The sequence below is a fragment of the Dryobates pubescens genome, chromosome 33 (genome assembly GCF_014839835.1).
Source record: "Dryobates pubescens isolate bDryPub1 chromosome 33, bDryPub1.pri, whole genome shotgun sequence".
Classification (NCBI taxonomy): Eukaryota; Metazoa; Chordata; class Aves; order Piciformes; family Picidae; genus Dryobates; species Dryobates pubescens.
In genome coordinates, this window is record NC_071644.1 from 9,128,832 (window position 1) to 9,150,914 (window position 22,083).

General features: G+C 64.6%; 2 protein-coding genes across 2 annotated transcripts; both read right to left on the reverse strand.

Moving 5' to 3' along the window:
• Window positions 1-1,606: 1,606 nt before the first annotated feature.
• On the reverse strand, window positions 1,607-6,710 carry LRRC47 (leucine rich repeat containing 47). Its single transcript, XM_054175801.1, has 7 exons — window positions 6,063-6,710; window positions 5,479-5,925; window positions 4,924-5,040; window positions 4,178-4,293; window positions 3,877-3,979; window positions 3,441-3,530; window positions 1,607-2,778 (listed from the first exon to the last, which is right to left on the reverse strand). Exons 1-7 carry the CDS (start codon window positions 6,708-6,710, stop codon window positions 2,551-2,553), a joined length of 1,749 nt encoding a protein of 582 aa, XP_054031776.1. The 3' UTR covers window positions 1,607-2,550.
• Window positions 6,711-8,576: 1,866 nt separating this feature from the next.
• On the reverse strand, window positions 8,577-22,051 carry CEP104 (centrosomal protein 104). Its single transcript, XM_054175927.1, has 21 exons — window positions 21,394-22,051; window positions 20,620-20,793; window positions 19,925-20,063; window positions 19,277-19,342; window positions 17,608-17,684; window positions 17,340-17,508; window positions 16,655-16,813; window positions 16,374-16,570; window positions 15,372-15,603; window positions 14,693-14,860; window positions 14,055-14,228; window positions 13,803-13,979; window positions 12,926-13,132; window positions 12,575-12,691; window positions 11,829-11,865; window positions 11,673-11,751; window positions 11,271-11,379; window positions 10,633-10,771; window positions 10,232-10,299; window positions 10,033-10,123; window positions 8,577-9,121 (listed from the first exon to the last, which is right to left on the reverse strand). The coding sequence occupies exons 1-21, from the start codon at window positions 21,657-21,659 to the stop codon at window positions 8,994-8,996; spliced, it is 2,973 nt and encodes a 990-aa protein (XP_054031902.1). The 5' UTR covers window positions 21,660-22,051; the 3' UTR covers window positions 8,577-8,993.
• Window positions 22,052-22,083: the final 32 nt, after the last annotated feature.

The window sequence follows — 22,083 nt, forward strand, 5'->3', positions numbered from 1 at the left end:
CTGGGAGTGTGAAACCTTCCCTCTCCAGTTCTGCAGCCTGAGGGAAGAGAGGAAGCACCAAGGGATGCTGGTGGCCATGGAGCAGGAGAACTGCAGCCTTCGGCAGGTGAGCTCTGGGCTGAGCTGCTTGGCTTTGGGCTGTGCTTGGCTTGGGGAGTTTGCCACCTGACAACCCCCACTCGATGCAGTAAGTGCAGAGAAAATGCCAAGGAACAGCAGCTGGCAGCGGGGGAAGGCTGCCTGCAGCCTGCAGGCTGTGCCCAGGCACTGGGAAGGGGCAGCCAGCAGCTCACTTCCTGCTCACAGCCACACAGAACTCTCTCTGCTCAGCTTGTTACAGAGCAAGAATCCCAACTGGCTGAGCAGAACAAGCTGCTCAGCGAGCTCCAGGGCACAGTCAGCCAGCTGCAGGCAGAGGTTCTGGCCAGCCAGCACCACCTCCAGAACCAGCAACAGGCCCAAGAGGTGCTGCAGGCCCAGGCCGAGAGGCTGCAGCACAGGGAGCTGCAGACCAGAGTGGCACTGGAGCAGGTCACCAGCAGGGTGAGTGAAGGCTCCCTCAGCTCGGGCTCCCTCCACCCCCAGGGGACACTTAGCAGAGAACACAGAAGCTTAGGGACAGTCTTGGGCAGAAGCACAGCAGGAGGTGCCCCAGGGCACTGCAGCCCTCTGCTCCTGGGGCCTGCCTCCCTTTGCAGCCACGGGGCCAGAGCAGCTCAGCAATTCCCTTCCCAGCTCTTCAGAGGGCAGCTCTCATGTCCCTTGCAAAGCAGGGAGGCCTCAGCAGAAGCCTTGAGAAACTCGAGTGCAGCACAGGCACAGCACCACATTTCCAACACCTCAAAGCCCTCTCCTGCAAGCTCCATGCCGGCACAGAGCCCTGAAGGGCCTCAGCCCACCCAGAAACACAGCAGAGTCCTTGCAGTCACCCAAACCCAGCTTTGCTCTCCTGCCACAAGTTTGACAGGTTCAGAAGCAAAATCCTGCAGGCCACCTTCAGCACAGCAGGCAGCAAAGCTCCCCAGGCAGAGCTCAGCGACCAGGAGCTGCTGGAGGCAATGCAGGTAACAGAGCCCCCCCAGCCCCTGGCTCTGGCAGCCAGCAAGGGGCTGCTGAGGGAACAGCCTGCAGTGCTGCTCCCCACCTCTCCACAGAAGCTCATTAGTGAGTGGGGGGAGCTCCAGCAGCTGGTGACACAGAACGGTGCCAAGGTGCCCTCGCGCCACAGCAGCGACCTCTCCCTGTCCTCACCCAACGCCAGGGGCAGGAGGAAGAGTTCTGTCAAGTAGCAGCTCCCCAGGCCTGCAGAGCAGCCCTGGTGGCTCCACCAGCAGGCTCCTGCGCCCTGGCTCCGAGCTGGGGCCTTGCCAGCCAATTAAACTCCTCTTACTGCAGGTCTGTGGAGTCTCTCTGGCTCATTCCTCACTCACTGCAAGCCACTGATGTGTAGAACTCCACAGGGAAGCCTGAGGCACTACCGAGGGCTGCTTCCAGTGCCTGCACACTCTTCGGTTCCCTTTGCTCTGCAGCGTGCCAGGGCTGCTCTGGCAGGGTGGTAGAGCTACAGAAGTCACCAATGCCCAGGCAAGTGACCTGTGGCCTCCAGAGCTGCTTTATTTTCCATGCACTGTCCAGGCCCCAACAGGAGGATGGATGTGACACAGCACCTGCAAGTTCAGCTTGAGCTTTACAGCACTTTTCACTGCCAAAAATCCATCTCCAGGTCACCTCAGCTCCTGGAGAGCTTTGTGCTCACCCAGGCAGTGCCCAGGGCAATCACCTCAGCTCCTGGAGAGCTTTGTGCTCACCCAGGCAGTGCCCAGGGCAATCACCTCAGCTCCTGGAGAGCTTTGTGCTCACCCAGGCAGTGCCCAGGGCAATCACCTCAGCTCCTGGAGAGCTTTGTGCTCACCCAGGCAGTGCCCAGGGCAATCACCTCAGCTCCTGGAGAGGTTTCTGTTCAGCCAGGCATGGATGCAAAAGTCACCCACAGCCTGCAAAGATCAGGGCCCCTCACACCACCTGTGTGTCAGGGGAGGTGTTCCCAGCACTCATCACCTGGGGATGTGACATGAAGCTCCAGGAGGGTCACTCTGAGCAAGAGCACTTGGGCTCTGAGCAGACAGAGCTCTGGTGGTGCTGGGGTAAGGCAGGAGCAGCCCTCAGGAGGGAGCTGAACTTGAGAAGCAACGATGCATGCTGTGCTCCACCAGGCACACAAGAAGGTCACTGCAGCCAGCACTTCCAGCAGGATGGAGAATGGCTCTGGACCACAGCAGGAGGCACAGAGCCCTGCAGCCAGCTTCACTCCCACACAGGAGCTGTGTTTGTGTCTGAGCACAGAGAGCAGCGCTGCACAACTCCCCCTCCAGTCCTGCCAGCACCTCAGGTCCCACAGCTGCTGCAGGGCCCAGGAGGAGAGGGTGGTGAAGGAGCTTGGCCTGCAGCATGGCCCCTGCTGGGCTCCCCCCTTCTGCTGCCAGGGCCCCCAGAGCAGAGGGGCAGAGGTGGAGAGGCAGAGGGCCGAGCAGAGGGCTGCTCCGGGCGCCGCTAGCGCAGCACAGTCAGCAGGGAGGAGGCCGAGGCCAGGTCAGACTTGGAAGGATAAAGCACCTTCAGGTTTCCATCCCTGTCCACCACTCGGACCTGCTCCACCACCAGGGGGAGGCTCTCTGCCTGGCTGCTCGAACTCCCTGGCCCCTGCAGAGCCTCAGAGTCGTCGTCCGAGCCCGAGTCCTCCTTGCTCTCCAGGGTAGATCTGTTCAGCTCTGCGATTTTCTGTCAGAGCAGAGAAACCAAACTGAGTCCCCAGGCTGCCCCCCAGGCTGCCCCCCAGGTGTGGCTCTGGAGCACCACCTGCATGGAAACGTTCCTCAGGGGGCTGGATCTTTCAGGAAGCCAAAAGGGCTCCTGCTGCACCCCCAGCTGTGCTCCCCAGCAGAGCCTCTTGGGCTGGGTTTATGTTAAACCCAGAGACTTTAGGCTCTGTCAAAGGACTGACCCTAAGCAACAAGAACCTGCTCCATGTCAAACTGGGCTGTGACCTGCCCAGGCCCCTGGGCCTTCACTGGGGCTCCAAAGGTCACATCAGCAGGGCAATTAGAAATACATTCCCCTTCCAAGACCTTTAACCCAGGCTGTGCCCTGCTTGCCCCTCAGTAAGAAAGGTTTAATTAGAGAGCATCTTGAACGGCCCCAAGGTCTCCCCAGAGCCTTCTCCAGGCTGCACAGCCCCAGCTCCCTCAGCCTAGCCTCACAACTGAAGTTCTCCAGCCCTGGGAGCATCTTTATGGCCTCCTCTGGACTCTCTCCAGCAGCTCTGTGTCCTCCTTCTGCTGGGGACAGCAGAGCTGGAGGCAGTGGCACAGCATAAATCTGCCCCTGCCCTTCCCATGAGCTGTGAGCAGCCCAAGCACAGGCAGGATGCTGCTCCCACTCACCAGGATGAGGAGGTCCATCACATCCTTGCAGATCTGCAAGCTGGTGTCACTTGTCACTTCCAGGAACAGGTCCCTGGTTTCCTTCCTGATCTGTAAGAGTTTCCCAGGGGAAGCAAATGAGGAATCAGAGCCCACCCAGCACCCCTCACAGCCTGCATCCAGAGCCACCAGGGGCAGAGCACTGAGAGCCACAAAGCAGGGCCTTGCCCTTCCCCAGAGCTCTGCAGCCTTTGCCACAGCCTGGCAGGGCCTGGCAGATCTACAGAGGCAAGAAGCCAGCTCCAGGACCCATCTCTGTCTGACAGTGCAGCAGAGCAGAGCCAGGCTTGGAAGGCTTCTGTGTGGAACACAAGCACAGGTCCCACAGCACTGTGCACAGCAGCTGCAGGCCTCTCCCTGCAGAGCTCTGCCTAATGCTGAGCACCCAGGCCCTGACCTTGGTTTTCTCACTGTTGGTTATTGGTGGGAAGGAGATGACAGCACCCTCAGCATCCAGCAGGCAGGGGTAGTTGTCTTTGCCATCCAGCAGCTGCAGATACCTGCCAGGAGCAACAGAGAAGCAGCAAGTGAGCAACTGAGAGGGCACCAAAGCCATCAGCGTGCTCCTGCCCTACCCAGCACAGCCTCCAAGCACAGCCAGGCACACTGCCTGCAGCTGAGTGACCCAGAGCCCAGGCACACTGCCTGCAGCTGAGTGACCCAGAGCCCAGGCAGCAGAGCAGAGCTGAGGCAGAGACCTGTGCAGCCCAGAGACGTTCTGACGCTTCCTCTGCTTCCTCTGCTCCTCCGCTTCCAGCTGCAGCTGCCGGAGAAGATCCTTTGCCTTGACCTCCTTTCGCCCCAGGGGGGTTATCTGCACACAGCAGGGGACAGACACAGGGCTGCAGGAGGGACCACACCTGGACACCCCTGCTCCAAGGGGGGACACCCTTCCTGCTGCACTGCTAGGACCACACCGAGCTTAAACCTTGTGTGAGCTGCAGCCACCTGAGCACCAGGCTCAGCCTCCAGCCCAGCGGCGCACAGGGGTCCTCATCCAGGCCCTTCCCTCTCACTGCTGAGCAGCACAGCACCTGCTGCATGGCCTGGCAGAGAGGCACTGCTGCAGCCACAGCAGGCAGCTCTGGGAGGCTCCTTGAAGCAGCTTTTGTTACAGCAGGGCAGGGAGGAAGTCAGGAAGGCTTCCAGGTTAAAGTTCCTGGAGTGAGCTTTCAGGAACTACAGGGCAGGGAAAAGTTCCTTTCGTTCTACACAGTGCCAGAGGACAAAAGAGCCAAGGCCTCCTGGAGCCCTCCCTTCAGCTCCCCAGGAAAGGAAGAGCCAAGGCCTCCTGGAGCCCTCCCTTCAGCTCCCCAGGAAAGGAAGAGCCAAGGCCTCCTGGAGCCCTCCCTTCAGCTCCCCAGGAAAGGAAGAGCCAAGGCCTCCTGGAGCCCTCCCTTCAGCTCCCCAGGAAAGGAAGAGCCAAGGCCTCCTGGAGCCCTACCTTCAGCTGGTCAGGAGGCTGAACATCGTAGGTCAGAGGGGCTTTGACCAGCTGCAGGTCATGGGTGGCAATGGTGGCTGCTGTCCTCTTCCCACAGATGTCTTCATGCAGCTTGGTCTGAAACACAAAGACTCCCTCAGCATCTGCCAAGGCCACCCTGAGCCACTCCTCCCAGGGCTCAGGTTCTGCTCCTGCCTACTGCCTGCAGCACTTTGAGCAGCCCTCCCCTGCACAGGGCTTTCCTCTCAGTTACCACCCAAAGGAGGGGGAGCACAGCTGATGGCATTTCTCAGCCGGGGCACAAAGAGTCTGACAGCAGGAAGCTGCTCAGGAAGCAGCTGGCACCCACCAGAGAGCCGAGCAGTGCGCCAGGGGGGAGCCTGTGCTGGGAGGTCTGGTGGGTGACAGCTCTGGCACAGCTCAGGGCACCTGGAGCCAAGCCAGGGCACTTCTACCACATCCTCAGCAGGTTGCACAGCGCTCAGGAGCTGCTGGGGCAGCACAGCTGTGTGTGCTCAGTGTCCCCCGGGGGTCCCAGCCCAGCTGAGGAGTTACCTGCAGGGACAGGAACCTCCTCAGCGCGTTGCCAGGCCGGAGGCTGACTCCCCGCAGCACGCAGCACACGATGAAGGCTCGGACGTCCCTGACCGCCGGGCTGGCTGTGACCACCAGGGGTGCTGGGTTCTCGGAGACGTGCAGCACCTTCACCAGCAGCTTGCTCGCCTCCTCCACCTCATCCTGCTCCCCATCTCCGCCGTCCTTCTTCTGCTGCTTCTCCCTCTTCTTCTTCCTGGCCTCCTCTCTGGAGCTGTCTCCCTTCCCCTTCCCCTTTCCCCCTGCCCGCAGGTACTCCAGGATGGCCTTGGTCTGGCAGCCGTTGACCATCTTCTCCAGCCGCTTGTCCCTCAGCTGGTTGCCCCTGAAGTTGGCCTCCTTCAGCCGGGGGCAGTCGGCCAGGGCGGCAGGCAGCTCCCGCAGCTGGTTGTTGGCCACATCCAGGCTCTGGAGGAGACGGAGAGGGGGTGGTCAGCGGTGCTGGGGGGGACCAGGGCCGGCAGGGGGGACCCGGGGTGGTGGCAGGGGGGACCCGGGGTGCCGTCCGGGGCTGGGGACAGGGAGGCTGCGGGGCCAGCTCCTACCTTGAGGGCCGGCAGGGCGGCGATATCTGCGCCCAGCTCCTGCACCTCGTTGTCGGCCGCCTCCAGCCGGCTGAGCAGCGGGAAGGGGCCGGCGGCCGCGGGGGGCAGCAGGCCGCCGGGCAGCGCTCGCAGCCGGTTCCCGTTGAGCAGCAGCGCCTGCAGCTGCGGCGCGGCGCCGGCCAGCCCCGGGCCCAGCTGCCGCAGGCGGTTGCCGCTGAGGTTGAGGCTGCGGAGCTGCGGGAAGGCCGCGGGCGCCGCCGGGGCCGCCGCCGGGGCCGGCTCCGCCGCTCCGCCGAGCGCGGCGGGCAGCGCCTCCAGGCCGTTCCCGGACAGGTCGAGGATGCGGAGCGCCGGCAGCCGCCCGCCCAGCCCCGCGGCCAGCCCGGCGGGGCCCAGCGCGTTGCGGCTCAGCACCAGCGTGTGCAGGGCGGGCAGCGCCGCCGCCAGCCCCGGGCCCAGCTCCCGCAGCGCCGGGCAGCCGCTCAGCTCCAGCGACTGCAGCAGCGGCAGCGCCAGCAGCGCCGCCGGCAGCCGCCCGCCGCCCGCCGCCACCCGCTCGGCCACCGCCGGCCCCGGCAGCGCCAGCTCCCTGCGCCGCTCCCGCGCCGCCGCCTCCAGCTCCGGCCAGGCTGCCGCCGCCGCCGCCATGGCTCCGCGGAAGCACCGCCCCGGGCAGGGCAGGGAGCGCCCGGCTGCGCCTGCCCGCGCCGCCCCAGCCAGCCCCGCGCCCGTCCGCACCGCCCCGGCCAGCCCCGCGCCCGCCCCGGCCAGCCCCGCGCCCGCCCGCACCGCCCCGGCCAGCCCCGCGCCCGCCCCGGCCAGCCCCGCGCCCGCCCGCACCGCCCTAGCCAGCCCCGCGCCGCGCAGCGCCTGCCCCGCGCCCGTCCGCACCGCCCCGGCCAGCCCCGCGCCCGCCCGCACCGCCCCGGCCAGCCCCGCACCGCGCAGCGCCTGCCCCGCGCCCGCCCGCACCGCCCCGGCCAGCCCCGCACCGCCCCGGCCAGCCCCGCACCGCGCAGCGCCTGCCCCGCGCCCGCCCGCACCGCCCCGGCCAGCCCCGCACCGCCCCGGCCAGCCGACACCAAGGTGCTGCCCCTGCAGCGAGGGGCTCCTGCCGACACCCCCATGCCGGCCAAGCAAGCCCAAGGCCGCCCAGCCTGGGTGGTCGAGGCGGCGCGGAGGGCACCGAGCCCTCCCTGGGCTGTGAACCCAAGCCAGCAGCTCAGGCGCGCTTGAGCTGCTGCTCAGTCAGAGCAGCGACAACTTCGGGACCACAGAGGGGCCAAGAGTGTGACCTGAAGTACCCCTGGGGGACTGTGGTGCCCAAACACAGCCCCCAGGGTGGGGGGTGCTGGAACCCACCCCTGAACCTCCCCCAGAAGGCTTCAGCACAGGAGGGGTTGGAAGGGACCTCACAGACCATCCAGTTCCAATCCCACCCCCATTAGACTCAAGGGCTGGAACACTCCAGGGAGGAGGCTCCACAGCTTCTCTGACCTGGCCCTTAGCTTAGGCAGAGATCCCAGCCCTGGGCACTGCCTTTGGGCACCAGCCCCCCCGAACCATGGGAGCACAGCATGGCTCCAGGTGGGAGGCACCTTCAGGGTCAGCTGGTTCCACCCCCCTGCCCCTTTCTGCCACCTGAGGATGCAGAGGGCCCTTCCACACCTGCCAGACAAGTTTCTTGTCATCAACATAACTCAGGTGGAGCACAGGAGAGACTTCTGCTCCTGAACATGGTCAAAGCCCTGGGAGCTCAGCACCTTCTCCGCTCATCCCAGACTTGGAACCACGAAACCTCTACCACTTGCTGTCCTGGGGCAGCAGAACTGCCCCTGGCCCCTGCAGCTGAGCTGAATCCCACAGGCTGAGCCTCTGGCTGCTCTCCAGCTGGCTCTGCAGGTTGGATGGATGAAGACAACTCAGCTGAACACGGAGAAAGAGGTCACAGAGAGCCCAGGAGGCAGGGCCCAGAGCCTGCTCCTCTGCTGGGGAGGCCTCACCACCACAGCCTGAAGCTCTGCACTCCAACTGCCCTCCCTCAGCAGCTGTGCCCCACAAGGTTGTGCCCCAGGTGCCCTGGGACAGGAGCAGAGCTCACTGTGGGCTTCAGCCCAGGCTTTCTTTTGCCCCAGCAGAAATCAGGGAGCAGCCCAGGGCAGCTCCAGCACTCCCAGTCCTGCTGCAGGCACAGAGCCTTCTGCAGCCACCAAACTTCTCCCTCTCCTCCCTTCTCAGTTGCTGCCAGCCCCAAAGCTTCTTGAGCAGGCTCTGGGTCCTGCAGCTGTGGTGGACACAGCCGTGGGACCAACCAGTTCCACCCTGGAAAGCCACTGCCTGAGCAGCCCAAGCAGGGGTGCTGAGGGTGCTGCTTGATGCACACAGCTCCAGCCCTGCTGCCCTGCTCCTGGAAGCTGCTCAGGGGTGAGAGGCTGGCAGCTGGGTGACCAGGAGCAGTGCAGAGCTGGGGCAGAGGGAGCAGACAGAGCACACTGCAGCAGCACAGCACCCAGCACAGCCTACATTTATTAGCTCAGGTTGTGCAGGGCCCCAGCAAGAGCTTGGCCTTTACTTCCTTTCTGGGGGAGCAGAGCTTGGGTGGTTGCAGGAGCTGCAGCCACTCACACCATCACTGCAGCCCACAGGGGACTCTGGGGGTGCAGCTCAGCCCTCCTCTCAAGAGGGCTCACAAGGCCCTTGGTGCCAGTTTGGGTCACTGCTCCAGGCTGAGCTCCCTCTGGCAAGGGCCAGCCCTGCAGCTTCTTCCTGTGGTGCCAACTCCTGGGGCCTGGGAGCTCTCTGGGGCCTGTTCCAGAGCTCATTTCTAACAGCACAGAGGGCAGCAGCCTGGGCAGTGCTGCCCCACACAGCCAAGCAGAAAGGCTTCTAGGGGGTGCCCAAAGCAGTTCCCAGACTAAAGTACCTCTCCTGTCACTGCTTTGAGTAGGTTTTGGCAGTGCTTTTATTTGGGCTCCCTCTTGGGGCTGGGATCTTGCTTGCCAGAGATGGAGGCTGAGCTTTTGGCCCTGCAGCTCCAGGCTTCCTTCCAGCTGCTCTGCCTGTGAGGAGAAAATGCAGCTCATCAGCACAGGCCCTCATCTGCCTCCCCTCCTGATCCTGGAGACACAAAGCCTGAACAATGGATCCCAGAGCCTGAGGGCAGCCTGCAGGAAGGCTGCAGAGAGATTCCCATGAGGGTGTCTGAGCCAGGCCAAGGGGGAAGGGTTGGAGGCTGAGGCAGAGCAGGGTCAGGCTGGAGCTGAGGAAGAAGTTCTTCAGCAGGAGGGAGCTGAGCCTCTGGCACAGGGAGGCTGTGGCTGCCTCCTGCCTGGGGCTGTTCAGGGCCAGGCAGCAGCCAAGTCCAGCTGAGAGCTGTCCCTGCCCATGGAGGGCAGGTTGGAGGAGATGAGCTCTGAGGTCCCTTCCAACCTGAGCCTTTCCCTGGTTTCAGTCTGCATCCAGGTCCCATTCTGCCTGTGCCTCACAGCTGCAGAGGGCTGCTCCCAACCCCAGCACCTGACACCAGCATCACTTTCTCTCTGCAGAGTCATAAGTTCTGCCAGCCAGGCTGCTGGCTCTGCACTGCAAGGGAAAGCAGCACACAGCACTAACAATTCACTCCAGCTCCTAATTAGCAGCAGAGTAGCATCCCCTGACTGGGCACCAAAAGCTGAATCAGGCTCTGTGTTGTGTGTGTCAGCAGCAGGGAGCTTTCCAGAAGGTTAACTGCTGCTTGCTCTGCCCCTGGTCAGGCAGGGCACACAAAAAAGCCCTGAACTGGTTAAAGTAGCAGCTGTGCCTGTGGAGCATCTGCTCCCTGCCTGTGCTGGGGGCTGCAAGAGCAGCAAGACTGTCAGCCAGGGGACACCAGTGCAGGGAGCAGGCTGGGTAAGGGCTGAAGAGGCAGCTTGAGGATGACAGAGGTCTCTTAGGCAGCACCACCCTTAGGATGACAAAAGAGTTCTCTCACCAGGCTGCAGCAGCAGAGTTTTGTTCATTGGGGCCACCCTGCGCCTGTTCATCCTGCAGCCATCCCTGCCCAGCAGGTGAGACTTCCAGGCCTGGAGGCAGGGGGGAAAGCCCTCAGAGAGCCCAGCAGCAGCCCAGGGCAGCTGTTGTTTGGGAGAGGACACAAAGGCAGCCTGGGGGCAGCCTGGGGGCAGCCTTACCTCCTCTCCTGGGGCAAAGTTGTCGTGGCACAGTGGGCAGTGGTTGGCCACAGTCTCTGGTTTGGCAGCTGAAGCGATGAGAGGAGGAAGGTGAGAGGGGAAAAGGCAAGGTGACAAGAGAGGAGGAAACCCAGGCCCTGGCCAGGCCAGCTCTGCCCTCTCCTCATCAGCTGCTCCCCCAGCAGCCTCACCCTCACCCACCTACAGCAAACAAGACCCAAAGGAGCAAGGAGCTTGATCCCCCAGAGGCTTTCTGCTGCCTCCCTCCTCCTGCCCACAGGGAAGGGAAGCTCAGGGCCAGGGCTCCCTGGGGAGCCACACCAGATTCCTGACCCCCACCCATCAGAGGTGTGCTGCCTTCCACAGACAGAGCCCTGCAGGCCCTGCTGGCAGCCACTCACAGGTGCAGGCCTTGCTCCTGAGGTGCCTGGGGAGGTGCTCCCTGGGCAGGGCCTCGCTGCAGCGCGGGCAGCGCACGAAGCTCTCCCTCCGCTCGCAGTCAGCCAGCAGGTGCTCTGTCAGGCCTGCTATCTCCACCACCTGCAACACAGGCACCTCACAGGCCCTGGCCCAGGCTGAGGAGAGGGCTGCAAAGCCTGCTGAGGGCATCTGCTCCCGCAGGAGCAAGGGAAAAGGGCATTCAGTGCAGTCTCTGACCCAGGGCTGCTCTTGCCAGGGTCCCTGCCCGAGCCCACACAGCTCAGACTCATGGAGTGGGCTGGGCTGGAAGGGACCTCCAAGCTCAGCCAGCTCCAGCCCCCTGCCCTGGGCAGGGACCCCTCCCAGCAGCCCAGGCTGCTCAAGGCCTCATCCAGCCTGGCCCTGAACACCTGCAGGCAGGGGACATCCACAGCCTCCCTGGGCAGTTCCAGTGCCTCCCCACCCTCACCATGAGGAACTTCTTCCTCCTCTCCAGGCTCAATCTGCCCTCCTCAAGCTGAGGAAGTTGTGTTTGGAGTTCCTCTGCCTCAGTGCTCAGTATCTTACAGCAGCCTGAGCCCAGGGGAGCAGCAGTTCATGCTCCAGGTCTGTGCCTGACCTGCTTGCAGTGCTCACATCTGATCAGCATGGGGCAGTGCTTCCAGTAGTGCAGGTCCAGCCCCTCCTCCGTGAAGGACTCATCCCTCTCACCACAGAAGATGCACAAGCTGAGGGGGAAAAGCCACAACCAAGAGAGGGAAAGGAGTGAGGAAGCTATGTGCTGTTGGAAAGTATCCTGAGGGGGAGCTGCACCTTGCTGCTGCTCCTTCTCTGCCCTGCCTGCTGCTGCCCTCAGGGTAAATCCACCCAGCTGCCTGCTGCCAACCCCAGCTCTGTGAGACTGGATGTGCCTCTGCCTTGTCCCAGGGCTGCAGGTGTTAGCTTGGCTCTGCTGGGAGGTGTCCTGATGTTGTTAGCTTGCTGAGGGCCTCAGGTGATGAGGAAGTGCTCAGCCACTCACTTGTCCAAGTAGCTGGCAGCAGAGGAGTGCTCCTCTGGCACCTCTGCTGCAGGCTGGGGGCTGCTGCCGGCCTGCTGCCCTGTGGAAAGAGCAACCACTGAAGGCCAGCACCCTGAGAGCTCTCTGCATTGCTCAGTGCTGCTGGGAGCTACCTACCTTGGTCCTCTGGCTTCTGCACATCAAATTCTGGCTCCTGTGGGGAAAAAGCAAGAGGAGAGGGAGGTCAGAGGTTTGCTCAATGAGTGTGATGCTGGTCAGGGAGAGAGGAGACTCTGATTCCTCTCTGCAGCTCCAAGCTTCCAGGCAGAGCCAAAGCACTGCCTGGCTGCTGCTGCTCCTACAGCAAAGCTCAGGCAGCAATCTCCTGGGCAGGCTTCTTGAGACTCCTTCCAAGGGTCAGGGACCACACTGAACAGCACAGCCTGCTCCTGGGGGGCCCTGCACACCCCTCTGCTCTGCCTGCAGCACAGCCTGCTCCTGGGGGGCCCTGCCCACCCCTCTGCTCTGCCTGCAGCACAGCCTGCTCCTGGGGGGCCCTGCCCACCCCTCTGCTCTGCCTGCAGCACAGCCTGCTCCTGGGGGGCCCTGCCCACCCCTCTGCTCTGCCTGCAGCACAGCCTGCTCCTGGGGGGCCCTGCCCACCCCTCTGCTCTGCCTGCAGCACAGCCTGCTCCTGGGGGGCCCTGCACACCCCTCTGCTCTGCCTGCAGAGCTCACCAAAGGGGCAAAGCTGCTGCCAAAGAGGATGCAGGTTTCACACTGAGCTGGGAGAGGAAAGCACCCCAGGCTGCAGGGAGGGTGAGTGAGCAGGCAGGAGGTGTGGCATGGGGTCTGCATGGCTCTGGTGAGCCCCCAGTGCTCCTCCTGATCTAAGCCAAAGGGTGAAAAGCTCCCAATCAAACCTTTCCAGCTTGAACTTCTGCTTGGATCTCCTTCAGAGCTGCCAGCTGACCTTGCAGAGCTTTGATTTCTTCCTTCTTCTGCCTCTCTGCCTCTTCTGTTGCTGCCTTTCTCCGTGCCTGTCAACCCCCACCCCAGTCACACAGAGAGGAGGCACTGCAGGGCTCAGCAGCATGGGCACAGGGCAGCACCCTGCTGGCTGGGGGAGCTGGGGCAGTGCCCCCTCCCTCCCCTCAGCCCTCTGTGCTGCTCCAAGGGCACCTCAGCCCCCTGCTCCGTGCCAGCCTGCAGCAGGGCTCCCTGGGAGGCAGGGCCTGCAGCAGCTGCCTGTGCCCTGCCCTCCCCCTGCCTACCCTGAGCTCAGCTTCAGAGCCTCTGCCATCCATCCTGGAGAAGCCCTCCCAGAGGCTTCTGTAGAGCAGGCTCCTGGGGGTGCTGGCCTGGGCTGGGGGCAGGAGCTCCACCACAGCAGCTCTGTGCCTACTGTACAGAGCAGAGATGATCCTCAGCGCTGCCTCCCGCACCTCCTGGGCCCTGTGCTCCACAGCTCCTGTGGCAAACTGAACACAGCAGTGAGAGCCTCCCCCAGCCCCCGCAGGGGCTGCTGAGCCAAGGCTTCCCTGCAGGGGCAGGAGCCAGCCACAGGCTGCATGGGGCTGGGGGAGCCTCAGGGGGCATGCTGGCCCAGCCCCCTGCTGGCACAGCCAGAGCAGGCTGCCCTGGGGCACAGCCAGCCCGAGCCTGAATGCCTGCAGGGATGGAGCCCCAGCCCTGGGCAGCCTGTGCCAGTGTCTCCCCACCCTGCCTGGGCAGAGCTTCCTCCTGGTGTCCAGCCTAAACTCCCCCTGCTCCAGTTCCAACCCCTGCCTCTCCCCCTGCCACTCCCAGCCCCTGCCCAGAGTCCCTCCCAGCTCTCCTGGAGCCCTTCAGCTACCGGGAGCTGCTCTGAGGTCTCCCTGGAGCCTTCTCCTCTCCAGGCTGCACAACCCCAGCCCTCCCAGCCTGCCCCCAAGGCAGAGCTGCTCCAGCCTCTGCTCACCTCTTCCCCATCTCCACACAGACACCTTCTGCCCCAGGGACTCCCTGCCCCCCATTTCCATCTCCCTTCCCCAGAGGGTTGTGTCGCCACCTCCCAGAGGCTCCCAGCTCCCCCAGCACCCCCAGGCCGGCTGAGCCCCAAGTGAAAGAGCAACAGGAAGAGCTTCCCCAGCTGCCCCCTCAGGCTCCTACCTTCATGACATTGGTGACAGTGAAGCCTGAGCCCTCGGTGCCCAGCTCCCCCAGCAGGCTCTCCACCAGCTGCAGCCGGCTCGCCGCCAGCTGCGGAGCGCAGTTCGGCCTCAGGGGCTGCAGCAGCTGGGCCGGGACGACCTGCAGGGCCCTCACCTCGGCACACAGGGCCAGCTCCTGCAGGGCAGGGGCAGTCAGGGGGCTGCAGGGGGCAGCTGGGGCAGGGGCTCTGCCTGCCTGAGCGGCACCTACCCGGATGAAGGCGGCGGCCAGCAGGCGCCGGCGGGCAGAGGAGTCTCCGGTGCTGGCGAGCAGGGCGGGCAGCGCGCCCTCCACACACTGAGCGGCCTCTGCCTTCCCCAGCCTGTGCCTGGGGATGTACTGCGTGAGGAGCATCTTCAGCAGCTTCAGGGCAGCCTGGAACACCTGAGTGACCCAGCAAAGCCTGCCTAAAGCCAGCAGCAGGGCCCTGCTGGCAGCCAGGGGCGGCAAAGCTCCCTCCGGCTCTGCCCCAGGCCCCAGCGTGGCTGGAAGGGACCCCTGGGGTCATCCACCCGAGCCCCCTGGCTGGGGCAGGGGCACAGACAGCAGCCTGCCCAGAGCCCCGGGGCCCAGGTGGGGCTGGGGTCTCTGCAGCGCTGCCCGGCGCCAGGCCAGGGGCCACAGGTGCAGGCTGGGGCAGAGCAGCTCCCGGGAGAACACAAGGGAAAAGCTCTTCCCTGGGAGGGTGCTGAGCCCTGCAGCAGGCTGCCCAGAGAGGCTGTGGGGTCTCCTCCTCTGGAGAGCCCCCAACCCCCCCCCGGATGTGCTGCTGTGCGCCCTGCCCTGGCTGCTCCTGCAGGGGGCTTGGGCCGGCCGCCCCCCAGCCCCTGCCTGCCGAGGGCACTCACTGAGGACACGATGTCCTTGCTGGCTCTCCTGGCCAGCAGGGTGGCAGCCCTCAGCATGCTCCTGAGCTCCTCCCTGGGGGTGCCCTGTGGCACCTGCAGCAGCCTGCTGTAGACGGCCAGCAGAGCGTCCTCTCGGCGGCTCCAGCTCCGGGAGTAGGCTCCTGCCACCTGAGCACAGGAAGCTGCCCTCAGGGTGCTGCCTGCAGCATCTCTGCAGCCCCCTGCACAGGCACAGCCTCAGAGCAGCAGCTGAGCCCCAGCAGGCAGCCCCCAGGCGCTGCTGAACGCCCAGATGGCAGCCCAGGGCCGCGGGGAGCCACTCCAGGCACAGAGCTGCTTCCCCTCCCTCCCAGGCTCAAGTCAGGGCTCCTCTGGCAGGGGCTGCACCCTGAGGCACTCCACCAGACCCTGGCTGCTTAGTGTCTCACCAAGTCATCACCTCCAGAAGCTACAGCATCACAGAGATGGAAGCCAGCCCCCAGAGCCCCAGGGGGAAACCCTCTGCTGGCTCTGAGCTGGCAGAGCCTCTGCCAGCCCCCAGCCCCCAGGGGGGAACCCTCTGCTGGCTCTGAGCTGGCAGAGCCTTTGCCAGCCCCCAGCCCCCAGGGGGGAACCCTCTGCTGGCTCTGAGCTGGCAGAGCCTTTGCCAGCCCCCAGCCCCCTGTGCTGCTGCCCTTACCAAAGCCTCTCCAAACACCTCCACAGCCAGGCTGGCCTCCCTCAGAGCCTTCTCACTGAGTGGTTCTGGCTCCCCTGTGATGCCTCTCGCTGGGGGGGCACTGGGAGCCTCCTCAGCCCTCTCTGGCCCGAGGTGGGCCTGGGGCTGCTTGCAGATGGCTGGCAGGGGTCTCTCATCATAGGGCAGAAGTTCAGCCTGGCAGGGCAGAGAACATTTGCTGTCCAGGGAGGGCCTAGGTGGGAAGCTGCTCCCTCCCTGGCTGGCTGCAGCCCTTCCTGCCCCCTCAGAGCAGTTTCTCCTCCCAGTGAAGTGCAGCTGGGGGAGCTCCCACAGGAGCCCTGTGGGGAGGTGGAAGCAGTGCCTGTGAGAGCCCTCAGGGCTTGCCCAGGATGCAGTCACAGCCAGAGCGAGCTTCTGCACACAGCCCCAGAGGAGATCCCTGCTGCTGGCAAGCCAGCAGGGCACAAAGCTTGAGCTGATCAACTATTTAAAGCCAAATCCTGCTCAGAGAGAGCCCCAACACAAAGCCTGCCCCAGAAGCTGGAGCAGCACACCCAAAGCCCAAGCTGAGCAGAGCCCTGATCCCCTTCCTCTCCTCACAGCACCCCAAAGCTCTCCCCCTGCCAGCACAGCCCAGCTGACCCTCCCTGCAGTGGACTCCCCCAGCCTTGGAGCAGCTCTGTTGAGCCAGCCCTGGAGCAGGGGGATGCAGCTCCCACTCAGGCTGTGGCCCCAGGAGCCATTTCCTGCCTGCTTGTGTCCAGCCCCCTGCCTGCAGCCAGGGACAGTCCTCTCCTGCCTCCAGATGCTTCAGGAGCAAGGAAGAGCAATGCCAGTGCCAGGAGGGGCTCTGCTCAGCACCAGACCCTACCTGAGCTCTGAGGACAGCCCCCAGGGGCTGTGCTGCTGTGCAGGCCAAGCCCAGGAGCCTCTGCCCTGCACTCACCTCTGCCCTGCACTCACCTCTGCCCTGCACTCACCTCTGCCCTGGAGGCCGTGGGCTGGGGCTCAGGAGCAGCAGGGGACTGATGGGGAGGCAGGGGCTGAGCAGCAGCAGGGGCTGCTGGCCTCTCCTCCAGCACAGGCTCTGCTGCCCAGGGCTCCTCTCTGTGCTCAGCAGGGGGGGAAGGAGCAGCTGAGGGGCGCTGGGGGCTGCCAGGGCACATCCCAGGCTCCAGGGGCAGCTCAGGTTTGTGATCCTGAGGAAGGGAAGGGTTGGGAGAGCAAGGCTGGGGACCGCCCCGGGCAGCCCCGAGGCCGCGCTGGGAGGGGGCAGCACCCACCAGCAGCTCTGCATGCAGCAGGGGGTGCAGCTGCAGCTGCTGGTACACCTGCAGGCGGTAGGCCTCCATCTGCTGCTTCTTGCTCTGGGCCAGCTCGTAGTCCTCCCGCTCGGCGGCGCGGCGCTTCTCCACCTCGTAGCGGCCCAGCCGCTCCCCGACCTGAGCAGGGTGCAGCTGCAGCCCCCCCGCGGACCCCCCCCCCCAACCCCGGGGCTGCAGAGGCCCTTCAGGACCCTGCCCAGCTCCCCTGTGGCCATCAGAGCACTGCCCCAAGGGCCACAGCTGCTTGGCACCAGCTGCCCGGGCAGCCTCCTCCAGGGCTGACCACCCAGCACAGGAACTCTTCCCAACACCCAGCCTAAACCTCCCCCAGGAGCCTGCACCACACAGAGGGACAGCTGGCTCCCCCCCTCCCCTTCCCTTCCCTTCCCCTCCCCCTTCCCTTCCCCCCCTTCCCTTCCCCTCCCCCTTCCCTTCCCCTTTCCCCTCCCCTCCCCCTCCCCTCCCCTCCCCCTCTGCTCCACTCCAGGCACCCCCAGGGCCCAGAGCAGAGCTCCTGCTCCCTGCCTCCTCGCAGCCTGCCGAGCGACTGCCTGGAAAGCAGGCTGGGCGCCACCCGCCCTGCACAGGGAGCGTCCTGGGGGGCCCCAGGGCAGCTGGGGAGGCGCAGGAGCTGGGGCAGTACCTTCTGGAGGTCAGCCATGGCCTGCTTGAGCTGCTGGGCGCGGTCGTAGCGCTCGCGGCGCACGGCCTGGCGCTTGCGCTGCTCCAGCCGGCGGATGAGCCGCGCCACCTCGGGGTCCTGGTACATGTCAAAGGCCAGGTCGTCCAGGGGGGAGATGGAGTCACACTTCCTGAGGGTGCCAGAGGAACAGCAGCGGCTTGCAGCCCGCCGGCCAGGCTGCCTGCGGGGCGCTGCCGGCGCAGGGGGCCCGGGGCGGCCCCCTCCTCACCCCGGGTAGGAGCCAGCCAGGGCAGGATCCTCCGCGCTGACGCCCAGGTAGTGGTCTACCAGCTGCTCCCTGGAAGGCTGTGCCACAGGAGAAACAGCTTCTGAGTGTGCAGGCACAGCTGGCGTGGGGCTGGGGGCCTCAAAGGGCCTCTCCTGCCAGCCTGCTGCAGGCGGGGCAGAGCTGCAGCCGGGGCAGAGCTGCAGCCGGGGCGGAGCTGCAGGCGGGGCGGAGCTGCAGCCGGGGCGGAGCTGCAGCCGGGGCAGAGCTGCAGGCGGGGCGGAGCTGCAGGCGGGGCGGAGCTGCAGGCGGGGCGGAGCTGCAGGCGGGGCGGAGCTGCAGCCGGGGCGGAGCTGCAGGCGGGGCGGAGCTGCAGCCGGGGCGGAGCTGCAGGCGGGGCGGAGCTGCAGGCGGGGCGGAGCTGCAGGCGGGGCGGAGCTGCAGCCGGGGCGGAGCTGCAGGCGGGGCGGAGCTGCAGGCGGGGCGGAGCTGCAGCAGGGGCGGAGCTGCAGCAGGGGCGGAGCTGCAGCAGGGGCAGAGCTGCAGGCGGGGCAGAGCTGCAGGCGGGGCAGAGCTGCAGGCGGGGCGGAGCTGCAGGCGGGGCGGAGCTGCAGGCGGGGCGGAGCTGCAGGCGGGGCGGAGCTGCAGGCGGGGCGGAGCTGCAGCCGGGGCGGAGCTGCAGGCGGGGCAGAGCTGCAGGCGGGGCAGAGCTGCAGCCGGGGCGGAGCTGCAGGCGGGGCGGAGCTGCAGGCGGGGCGGAGCTGCAGGCGGGGCAGAGCTGCAGCTGGGGCAGAGCTGCAGGCGGGGCAGAGCTGCAGGCGGGGCAGAGCTGCAGCAGGGGCAGAGCTGCAGCCGGGGCAGAGCTGCAGGCGGGGCGGAGCTGCAGCCGGGGCAGAGCTGCAGGCGGGGCAGAGCTGCAGGCGGGGCAGAGCTGCAGCTGGGGCAGAGCTGCAGCCGGGGCAGAGCTGCAGGCGGGGCAGAGCTGCAGCCGGGGCAGAGCATGGGCAGGGACACCTCTCAACCTTGGCTGCTCAGGGCCTCACCCAGCCTGGCCTTGCACAGCCCCAGGCAGGAGGCAGCCACAGCCTCCCTGTGCCAGAGGCTCAGCAGCCTCACACTGAAGAACTTCTTCCTCAGCTCCACTCTAACCCTGCTCTGCCTCAGCTCCAAACCATTCCCCCTTGGCCTGGCTCCAGCCACCCTCAGCAAAAGTCTCTCTGCAGCCTTCCTGCAGGGTCCCTTCAGGTCCTGGCAGGCAGCTCTGAGGTGCCCCTGGAGCCTTCTCCAGGCTGAACTCCCCCAGCTCCCTCAGCCTCTGCTCCCAGCAGAGCTGCTGCAGCCCTGGGCTCATCCTTGTGGCCTCCTCTGGCCTCACTCCAGCAGCTCTGTGTCCTCCTGGTGCTGACTGCTGACAACCAACACAAGCCACACAGGCTGTGACAGCTCTGGTCTGGAGCACACAGCAGCCCTGCAGAGGCTGCAGATGGCACCACTCCAGCTGCTGATGTTTGATTTTGGGCAGGCAGACATTAGCTCAGTGTTTGAGAGCTCTCTTGCTTCAAGAGAGCATGAAATAAAACCATTCAAAAGAGAAAGTCAGCCCAGGGCAGCTCTGCCCCAGCAGAGGGGAGGAGGAAGCAGCAGCACAGAGCCAGGGCTGCTGTGCACTCACAGGGTGACTGCTGCCATGGCTGCAGTCTGCTGGCTCACCAATGATGTTCACAGCTACAAGAGCAACCTGGGAGAGATGGAGAGGAAATGGGAGTGCAGGAGGTCAGTGCCTTGCCCACAGCTCAGGGGAACTGAGACAAAGCAAACTGCACCACGACTCACAGGCTCTGTGCTCCCCAGGGAGGGGGGGAGCACAGCACCAAGTGCTAAGTGGACACCAGGCTGCATTAAAAGCAGATCAGCAGATGCAGAGAGCTCCCTGGGGAGTCATTTCTGCCCTGGGGTGCAGGTGAGAGGAGGCTCTGCAGCACTGAGGCTGACTCTGGCTCTCTCTGCAGCAGCCTGGCTGCTCAACACCTCCACAGCAGCTCCTAAAGGCTGCCAGTGGCTTCGTAGGGAGCACCAAGCTGCTCCCAGGGGAAGCCCTTTGCCTGCAGTGCAACATCAGTGAGAGGCTCTGGGGGCCCCTGCAGGCCCTTGGTCATTTTAAGCCCCTCAGAAGCCTTTATTTGCATCTTCTCCTCAAAAGGAAGCAAAACCAAGCCCAGGAGCTCGCAGCCAACACTCTCAGCTTCCCCAGCAGGACCCTGTGCCTGTCCTGTGCTGCTGAAATGCCTTGCAGCCCCCCAGGCAAGGCCTCCTGACTCACCTGACCATAGAGGTTGTGCTTGTTGGCGTAATTCTTGTGGAAGATCAGCTTCAGGTACTGGCCAACTGCATCCACATAGACTGACTTCAGCTCCCGTGCCTCAAAGTCAGTCTTCTCATTGTCTGAGAGGGGCACATAGCTGGGGGCACGTGCAGGGGGTCAGGAGAGGGACAAAGCCAGCCCTGCCTTTGCTCCTCAGCCTGGGACTCTGCCAGGGTGCAAATCTCCCTCAGGACTGAACCCCCCTCCCTGGGCAGCCTGCTGCAGTGTCCCAGCAGCCTCCTGGGGCAGAGCTTGTTCCTCACATCCAACCTCAGCCTGCTCTGCTCTCGCTTCAAACCCTTGCCCCTGCTGCTGTCCCTGCAGGCCTTTGGGAGCAGTCCCTCTGCAGCCCTCCTGTAGCCCCCGGGGAGGCTGCTCCCAGGTCTGCCCAGAGCCTTCCCTTCCCCAGGCTGAACACCCCCAGCTCCCTCAGCCTGTCCTCCCAGCAGCCCCCTGACCACGTTCCCAGCCCTTCTCTGCCCCATGTCCTTGCTGTGCTGAGGGCTCCAGAGCTGGATGCAGTGCTCCAGGAGCACCTTCAGCTCTGCTCCAGCCGCGGGCAGGCTCAGGACCTCTGCTGCTGGCAGCACAGCACGGAGCAGAACCAAGGCCTTCCTGGTTCAGGCAGTGACACCATGCAGAGCTGGACTTACCCCAGCCTCTGAAACCTCTCTGCCTGGTAGGGAGCAAAGCACTCAGGCAAGCTCTCACTGATGTAGAACTCGACTTTGCTGGAGATCATGTACTGGTGAGCCAGCAGCTGCAGCTTGCGGATCCGGCACCGCTCCGCCAGCTGCAGGACGATCTCCTGGGGGTACTGGCACAGCCTGCAAGCACACACAGGCCCTCAGCCAGCCCTGCAGAGGGGACTTCACCCCCAGCTTCAGCTGCCCTGAGTTGCTGGAGTTTAACTCAGCATGACAGAAGGAGACCAAAGAGCAGAAACACTTTGACTGCAGAAGCTGAAGTGCCCCACAGTGAGCCAGAGAGCAGAATCCCAGCACTGAACCAAGGCAGCTGCAAGCTCCAAGGCTGCAAAGAAGACAAAGAGCTCCTTCTGCCCATCCTTGTCCCCTCTAGGTGATGGCTGCAGGAACCCAGCTCCTTCTGCCCATCCTTGTCCCCTCCAGGTGATGGCTGCAGGAACCCAGCTCCTTCTGCCCATCCTTGTCCCCTCCAGGTGATGGCTGCAGGAACCCAGCTCCTTCTGCCCATCCTTGTCCCCTCCAGGTGATGGCTGCAGGAAACCAGCTCCTTTCTTCCCCTTTCCCCCCGCTTCAGGTGATAACCAAGGTGCTTTTTCCCCCAGGATGAGGACTCCATGGGATTAAAGCAGCTCTGTTTACACCCAGTTGGGTCTGGGGTGCTGCAGGCTCCTCGTGGCACATCTCCCACTCCCTTCCAGCCCCCCAGAGGCAGGGCAGTACCTGGGTGACCTCCATCCGTTGACCGTCGGCGCGTGAACCATCAGCTCCTTGGCACTGAAGCCATCCTCATGTCCTGAGGAGCTAACAACTATGAAGCCAATCTTGTGTGGCATCCTGCAGCAAGCAGCTAGGCAGAGCAACAGCCTTCCAAGCTCGAGCTGATCCCTGGGAGGACAAGAAAAGAGGATTGAAGGAAGCCTTGTGGCACACTGTGTCCCCAGGCGGTGAAGACCAACCACAGAACTGGGTTGGAAGGGAGCTGCCATTCCCTGTGGCCTCAAAGATCATCCAGGTCCAACCCTCCTGCCACGGGCAGGGGCAGCTCCTGCCAGCCCAGGCTGCTCAAGGCCCCATCCAGCCTGGCTGAATTCCCCTTCATTAACACTGGCACCACGGAACACAACAGACTCCCAGGCAGAGCCTTTTGTCAGTCCTGAGAAGCACAGTCACAGAACTGCCAGGGCTGGAAGGGACCCCAAGGATCCTCCAGCCCCAACCCCCGGCCACGGGCAGGGACTCCTCACACTACATCAGGCTGTCCAGAGCCACATCCTCGGCGAGGTGAGGGTTTAGCTTGCCCAGAACGCCGTTACACCTGCTCAGCCAAGGCAAGGCTTCAAGAGAAGACTTCTGACAGCCCCCAGGAGCGAGCGGAGCGTCCCCCCAGGAGTCAGCACCCGAGCGGCGAGC